Genomic DNA, 7,893 nt, shown 5'->3' on the forward strand with positions numbered 1-7,893 from the left:
AAAAAGTACTCCAGAGTGTTGTTCAGCATGGGGGTGAGTAGAAAATGAAGGCTAATCATGTTTTGGGTGTACTATCCCTTTAATGCATTTTGATAAATACACAAACAAAAATGAAGCACTTTCTTCTATCAAAATTTCAGTTAGTTTTGTCGTTATTTTTTTTTTCCCGCAAAATCTAGTTTTTACTTTTATTTTACCCGTGAAGCGTTGGCCAAATTACGTCCCATCTGAAACCAAATACTTACGGTTATTACTTAAAAAGGCTTTTTACGGCGCGTAAAGATCGGTTTCCCACTCATGCAGCACCAAATTATTGTTAGCATGGAGGATGAGACGTAACTTCAGCCCATGCGTTGCGCACAAGTAAATAAAAACTTTATACACTAATATTATTTCACATAGTCTAAATAAATTATTTTGTTAGAATTGCAAATGTTTTAACAACTTATCACAATGTTAAAAACAGCTGTATTGAATAGGATAGAAACAGCTCTTTTAAAACATCGTCAAAGTCTGTACAACTTCTACATTTCGATTAAAATTTACAGACGCGGGGCGAGCAGGTGTAGCAGCGGTTAGCGACGCGGCTGACCCGGGTTCGAATCCTTTGCCACATGTCTCTCCCCCTCTTTCATACGCCCTTTCTTGTCATTCTACTGTCGAAAAAGCGAGCCACTAGTGCCAAAAAAACCCTCAAAAAATAAAAAATTAACAGATGCTGCTATGGAGAGTAAATAATTTTTAATTAACACAGGAAATATAGGATGAACATGGGACCATTTTTATATATTTTGTTTTTATATGATTTCTTCTGAATTCATAATTTTCATGATCCTTGTTAAAGGATCTAAAGGTTCGTTCTCTTTCTCTGCTCTCTGCCTCTCAGACCAGCTGTAAACTCTGGCTGCAGAGACCTGATGAGAATGAGGCAGACAGCGGACCTGCCTACAGAGCTTTTTAGGAAAGCAGACAAGTTCGACAAAGTCCAAAAGCATGTGCTTTAACCCTGCATTAAAATCATGCAAGTATTTTTCTTTTTAGCATCTGGGTTATAAATGAGTTTTCCATTTAAAGTCATCCTTCTGTCTCTTCCTCCTTCTTCCTTACCACTGGCAAGTGAAATTGGGGACGAGAGCGCCTTGTGTAAACATTTCACCAGAATGATTGACAATTAGGAGGACCACTTATTTTGATGATCCACCCGGAAAAAGAACATCCTCCACTATACCTTTAAGCGTTCGTTCTACAGCAGCCAGTGTATCATAGTGACAGTCGCTGATAGAGACGCTACCAAAGTGACGACAGCTTCCTGTTCCAGCAGGTGGAGGGAAGGCCATCTCAAAGGCGGAGCGTTTAGTTATTCCCTAAACCTCCATCAAAGAGACTCCATTCAGCAGCGTGGGGGCTGCACAGCGAATGAGTAGGGGGAGGGAGGAGCCGCTGATTGGCAAAAGCTTTGCTATGATTGTAGTGCATGGAGGCTGGAGTAACTTTTATGTTTTATGTCATTAAGAGGTGAGAAGCATTAGATGAAAGAACATAGTTATTCTGTTTTAATATAATCTGTGTGACTGCCAAAAAGTTTAGTGATGAGCCTGTTTAATTTCATTTTATTTTGTGATAAAGTTTTAATTTTTGAGGGAAAGAAAAAAAAAATCAAGTTTTTTCCCCATCAATCCACTCTTTGAGCTTCCATAGACACTCAGAGACACTCAGTTCAACACTTTTTGTTCTCAGATGTCTCCTTAAACCCTATAAACTAGTGCACTGTGTGATACTGTAGCACTAGTTTACATTTAATGCTTTTAAAGCAGTTTTCACAGCTTGATTTTGGTTGCCCTTTAAATTAAGGTCACCTCAATGATTTGATGAATAAAAAAAAATTTTTGCATTTTTTTCTAATGAAACTAACTTCTAAAGAAATTTATTTAATAGGATAAACAATAAGTACATCAGAGATTTTATTTTCAAGCCTCATCGCCCAGCCCTAAAATAAAAGCCAAATAATCTTGTATTTTATTAAAAATTATAAATGCTGCATATTTCACGAGTATAGCAAGCTGGTATCTTCATGGAAATCACCTTTAGATCACTATTAATGCTTCTACAACTTTCCTTAAATGCCACATCTCCAAACAATAAGCCAGTGGGCACCACAAATTAACTCCTGCTCAGGGCCCCGTCCACCTTTAGGTCGCCCCTGGTAAAGACAGAAACCACCTCTGCAGGAACAGATGTGGTTCCTATAATAAGGTTTATGTTTGAATGGGTTCACACATGGATGTGGCGCTGGAAGCTGCTCCCACAGTGATCCACGTGTGTGGAAATCTGAGAGGGGAGCAGAAAAAGCTGCACCACCTCATGGTGTAAATTTGGAAGTTGTCCTATGCAGCAAAACATCAGGAGCTCATGTTTCTGAATTTAACTCAACTTATTCACTATATGTCAGCTGATTGCTTCATGTTTTATTTCAGAAGTTCATCATTAAATCTGTGTCTTATCTTACCGCTGAAGGCGCGCGGGTGTCTGCGGGGCGCCCCGCGCGTCACGCCACGCTCGGCGCGCTCCGGACGCTCTTGTGTCCGGGCATCTGCACCACCAGCAGCTGCTGCTTCTGCCGGGTGGACTTGACAGCCAGGATCGCCTGCCGGTTCTTGTACTGGACCATCTGCAGGGTGATCTCCGCGTTCCAGCCCTCGTCCTGCGGGCACCTGAAGTCGATCTCCTTCCCCTCCGCCATGACCACGGTGAAGTACACGTACTTTCCCTTCCGCTCCACGCAGTCCACCGTCTTCATGTTGGCGAAGTGGAGCTCCTTGACTCTGCCCGGCTCCCCTCCGTGCTGCTGCTGCGGGTGATCGTGCTGCTTGGGCGGCAGCAGCAGCACGGCGTCCTCCGTCAGGACGCAGCGCTTCTTCTTCCAGAGCTGCAGCAGCCCGTCGCTCCGCTTCTCCAGCAGACCCTCCTTATAAACCTTCCTGCCGTTTTCCAGCATGCTTCCTCCCACTTCCAGCCTCAACACGCTTGATCGGTGGCGCTGTGTCCCGGAGAGGCTGCGGGCATTGGAGGCAGCTGGCTCCGGACTGCTGCTGGTCGCTGTTTGCGGAGCGGCTTTAGAGGGCGGGAGGGGTCTGGAGAAGTGCACCGCCCCCCTGAGTAGAGTAATGGAAGCCCGGTCACTGATGCTCCCTGTAATACTATAAAGACAAACCTCCATCATCGCAGCGGGGATGTTTAACTTTCATAGAAACACCTTCTTGGAGCTTTAAATCGAGTTGCCTACTCTAAAACGCGCTGTTTACATCCATAATAATCCTAATCTGGATTATTTTCTCACTGATACGTTTAAAACAATCACCACAGGCTCTCTGATCGCTTTTTATTACTATATATTTGATGTTTACTGTCTTATTTCATTTCCAATGTAAACCTCACTCTGACACTCATGTGTTTAAAAGCACTACAGCGCCCTCTGGTGGAACCTATGAGCAGAGGCGTAGCCAGAGAATTTTAATAGGGGGGGCCCAATGGCGTAAATACTGGTGAGCAGAGACTGCAGTTGCTTTGGGGCCCCATCACTGACACCTGGGGGGCCCCCTATGCAAATGTAGACTAGGACGTCTCTTTGCAGATGCAATGGTGCGAAAAATTCTGCTTAAACCCACCTGATACTAGTTTGAATGACCGGACTGTATTTATACCCCAACACATGGCAGACAAAGGATGGTGAGCCGTTTAAACACGACACCAATAGCAAAGCAGACAGTGGTACTTTTAATTACTATCTTAATAACTGTGTATAGTTCATTAAACAGTTGGTAAAAAATACACTCATATAATATGTTTCAAACCGCAATAAAGATCTTAAAAGAACGATGTATTTGAGTATTTTATTTTTTATAATATGACTTAGAATTATGGGTAATCCAGTACGCCATTGCCTGCCTTTTAATTTTCATAGAAACCCTTCTTGGAGGAAAATAATCCTTTTAGTCCTTTTAGTCTACTCTAAAACATGCTGTTTACATCCATACCAGTCCTAATCTGGATTATTTTCACACTGATACGTTAAAAACAATCACCACAATCAGAGCACAATCAGAGCGAAGGCACCAAGGAGGGGCCAGCTGAGGAAATCAGACCCCCACCAAGGGGGGAGGAGAGACAGCCCCGAGGAAATCCCCAATCCAACGCAATGCCGGTGCCCCGGGGAGCCGCGGGGACAAGTCTGCAGGCTCCGCCGGCAGCCAGCCACCCTGAAGTGAATCCGGCCTTGGGCCCCAGAGATCCGAAGCCCCAGGGGCACCCGACCCCCAGATAGGAGCCCCAGCAAGGCCGCCATGAATGAGCAAGCAGCCACCCGGGCATCCACCCCCAAACCTCGAGCTCCACCAGTGCGCCGGCGAGCCCCAACGCCGGCCAGCGGAGGGAGAACGGGGGGAATGGGCTCCGCACTTTGCGGAGACTTGAGATGTATTTGGAAGAAAAAAAAAAAAAAAAAGAAACTCAGTCTCAATCACACCTTCCCACCCTAGTGCCCCCTCTCGCACCACAGAAAAAAAAAGAGAAAACGCGGACACACATTCACACATAACACTCACATCCAATAATACCAGGACCAAGGACCCGGCAGCACCGGTGGTTGGTCCCGGGATTATCGGATGACCCAATAAGTGAACCTAAAATCCGGATGGGGGGGAGGGGAGCGGCAACACCGCCACACCAGCTTATCTCATTCCTGCTTCACCCATCCATTCATCCCGCGCAGGCCACCCAACCAGAACCCCCCCCAAACTACTTCAACCAGCCACTACACGCCCCTCCTTCCAACCTTCTTTGGGGAGAGCAGAAGTGACAACCCCGCCACCAGCAGGCCACCTAGGCCCCGCAGCCGCCCCCCCACCAAGACCACAGACCAGGCGGCTCGCTCTTCCTCCAGGCCCCAGACTCCGGGTGGCAGCCGGGGGAACAGGGGTGTAGGAAGACCCTGATCCTCCCTGCGCCTGCTCAGATGTGGTGTTGTGTGTTGCTCTCAGATGTAATTAAAACTGGGAGTACCAAAAGGGGGTATCCAGCACAGTCCACCCCCCCTCCGGGAGATTCCATTCGACAACCCAGAACCCTTAATGTCTAAATAGAAGAGGGGATGGGTGGAGCCGACCGTGGTGAGGCCCATAAAATAAGTGTGTGTTGTGAAAATGTTGTAGATGTGTCTAAAATGCAAAATAAAATTAGGGTAGGTGACGTCATCAGAAGGTGGGGCCCTCTAGTAACGACCCCCTCCCCAAAAACCTACATGTGTGGCAGTGTGATGGAGCAGGCAGAGGGACGATTTCGGGGATGGGGAGCAAAGGACTGGGGTGCTTTCTCCACTCACAGGGAGCCAGCTCCCTCGCTGACTCCAAATTTTTTTTTTTTCCAGTTTTTAACTTTTCAATTAGCTTTTTACCTTCCATTATATTCCATAAATCCATTATATAAGTGCATAACATCTAATAAAACTTTAATGCCTTAATTTTTACCCAGTCATACAAAAACAGTCTGTGTTATAGCAGTAAATCAGATGTTTGTCAGCAATCCAGTGAATAGAGATCAATGGATCTAACCACATGATCCATGGGTGGTCCTAGACTGGAGCCAACAGGGGCCCAGTGCCCTTATAAAACTGTGTAGGTTTCTGTAAGTTTATTTTATCTCAAATTTTATAGGTTTAAATTTGACAAAAATAACATCTTTTCAGCCTCTAATTAGATATTCCTGTGACCAAAACCAGAAAGACAATACAAAGCCCATTCCAGGAAAAAAAAAAACTTTAACTAAAGATGATTAAACACTGCATTTGAGTCCGTTTATGGAAAAATCTGAACTAAAATGCAATATTTATATTATAAAAGGACAATCGCCACATTAATAGCAGTTGAGCCAGATTTTGATGCAAAGTGAATAAAAATGGAATGTGATTTTAAATTGGCCTGAAACCTAAAGCAAGCTTCCCCTGTTGACACGACCAGTTTAGATATGATTTTCATTAGGAGTAATTTTATTCTTTAGTTCTATACATGTATAGTTTTAGACAGAATTTGCTGCTTCATTACATAGTTAATTTAGATTTTCTTTTAAATTAAAAATGTCTGCTGTAGAAAACCTGTTTGCATCTGATTGAATTCAAGTAGTTTTGGAAAAAAAAATTTAAATAGAAATTCCCCACTCCCATTAGCAATTTAAAAATCATTATAGTGCTGAAACTTCCAGGTAATATATTGACCGCTTAAGTAAACATGCTAATTAAAAGAAAACAAAAAACAAGGGAGAGATGTTTAACCAATTTATTCAGGAACATACAGGTACAGGTATTGAGTACATTAGTATTTTTGTAGCATAGCATTTTGCCTTGACAACAGCTGCTCAGAAGCGACCTACAGAGACCCAGTCGCATCTTCTCCCAGTGAATATGATGTGAATGCTCCCTGCAGTATCAGAGGTACCCTGGCTCTCTATAATGGACCCACTCAGGGTCCAAAACCACCACTGCCGTCTGAAGAACCGGAGAGAGTGGCAGGCTAGGATTTCCTCCTGGTAGCCCCTAACTGGCTTAAAGTATTGCTCTGACGTACTTCCTATGGCGTTCTAGGTTAATAAAAAATAAAGGAAGTGGGATGGAGGAGGGTCATCGGCTGCAGGATTTCCCCCGTTCACAGTGAGTTAAATAAATGTACAAAGGACTTCAGCCGCTGGGCTTTAGGTGGCGCATGATAAACGGGCTCGGCCAATCAGACACTTTCTGCTTGTCCCCTTTGCTACATCTGCCCAACGTTTGGATAAAGCTTCTAAAGTTTGCCACTTCCTGTAAAAATCAAAGAATAAACCAGAGCGGCATTCAACCATCATCCCTTTAGACAGAGAGCGACAAAGTGCTGCTAACCGCTGACAGGACACCACACACTGGTACAAAGTGCAATAGAAAAGACGACAGCCACGCCACAGCGAGCACAAAGCTCCAGGTTCCTAGGACTGGTTCCCCCCCATAAACTGGTCCTCCAGCAGAACCGAGCCGTTCCCCAATCCACAGATCTCTGGAATGTTCTAGAGAATCAACCAGGCTGAGCTGAACTGGACGAGCTTCGGGTTTGGGGCCATTTCAACAGCCGGTCTGCTTACTGGAATGTATCGAGCGGAAAGAGCGGGAGGACTTTAGCGCCCGGGATCTGGGAATGAACACCCGACGCTAAAACGCCGATAATAAAACCACCCTGGGACAACCAGAACCAGCCAACCTGGACCTTGGGTACGAGGAACAATAGGAAGGAGGGGAACTGATGCTGCCGTCTAAACCGCAGCTGTTGTCTAAGAGCAAACATCCAGAAAAAAACTTCACAAGAACTCAAACTAGTTTAGCTGTGAAGAAACAAGATCATGCTGTTTGAGGGAGAGGTTTTCCTGCAGGCTAACTATGGTACAGAGGAGGAAAACGGTCTAGTAAAATATTATGTATAATGAGCCAAACGGCCCGCAGTATATCACCACTGGTTTTGTAACAAAAATCTGGAAACTCTTCAAATTCCCTACCAAGAAAAATACAAAACATTGTAAGGCGATAAGTAACTTTTTAATTTTTTAAATTTGAGAAGCCAGAACAGTGCAGTTGATCCTCATGGCAGCCAGGCAAGGACTCACTGTTGCCTGCACTCAGCTGGGGGGGTAGCATCCTTCTGCAACAAATCACAGGATGGGGGGGTTAGGATCCAGCCTCCTGAACGGATAGTTAAAGCTACATAGAAAAGCAGCGAGACGTGTATGGGCGGAATTTGGCTCCATTATTGTCTCATACTTTAATATTTATATTTTTTAAATATAGTAAAAGGGGGGGAAAAAATTTCAAAAGTTTATAAACTT

At 44.6% G+C, this 7,893-nt stretch overlaps 2 protein-coding genes across 4 annotated transcripts in view; both read right to left on the reverse strand.

Annotated features, from left to right (window-relative positions):
* The window catches only part of phlda1 (pleckstrin homology-like domain, family A, member 1), a 7,977-nt gene extending 4,593 nt beyond the window's left edge, over nucleotides 1-3,384 (reverse strand). Inside the window, exon 1 of the mRNA XM_015378407.1 lies at nucleotides 2,507-3,384. Coding sequence (XP_015233893.1) covers nucleotides 2,546-3,220 — 675 coding nt within the window. The 5' untranslated portion in view covers nucleotides 3,221-3,384 and the 3' untranslated portion in view covers nucleotides 2,507-2,545. The remainder of the gene's footprint in view (nucleotides 1-2,506) is intronic.
* A 2,928-nt stretch (nucleotides 3,385-6,312) lies between these two features.
* The window catches only part of nap1l1 (nucleosome assembly protein 1-like 1), a 13,316-nt gene continuing 11,735 nt past the window's right edge, over nucleotides 6,313-7,893 (reverse strand). For all 3 annotated transcript variants that reach the window (XM_015378444.1, XM_015378443.1, XM_015378445.1), the window contains one exon: nucleotides 6,313-7,709. In XM_015378444.1, coding sequence (XP_015233930.1) covers nucleotides 7,671-7,709 — 39 coding nt within the window. In that variant the 3' untranslated portion in view covers nucleotides 6,313-7,670. The remainder of the gene's footprint in view (nucleotides 7,710-7,893) is intronic.

This window comes from Cyprinodon variegatus, unplaced genomic scaffold (assembly GCF_000732505.1).
Source record: "Cyprinodon variegatus isolate N-32 unplaced genomic scaffold, C_variegatus-1.0 Scaffold172, whole genome shotgun sequence".
In the NCBI taxonomy this organism is placed as follows: Eukaryota; Metazoa; Chordata; class Actinopteri; order Cyprinodontiformes; family Cyprinodontidae; genus Cyprinodon; species Cyprinodon variegatus.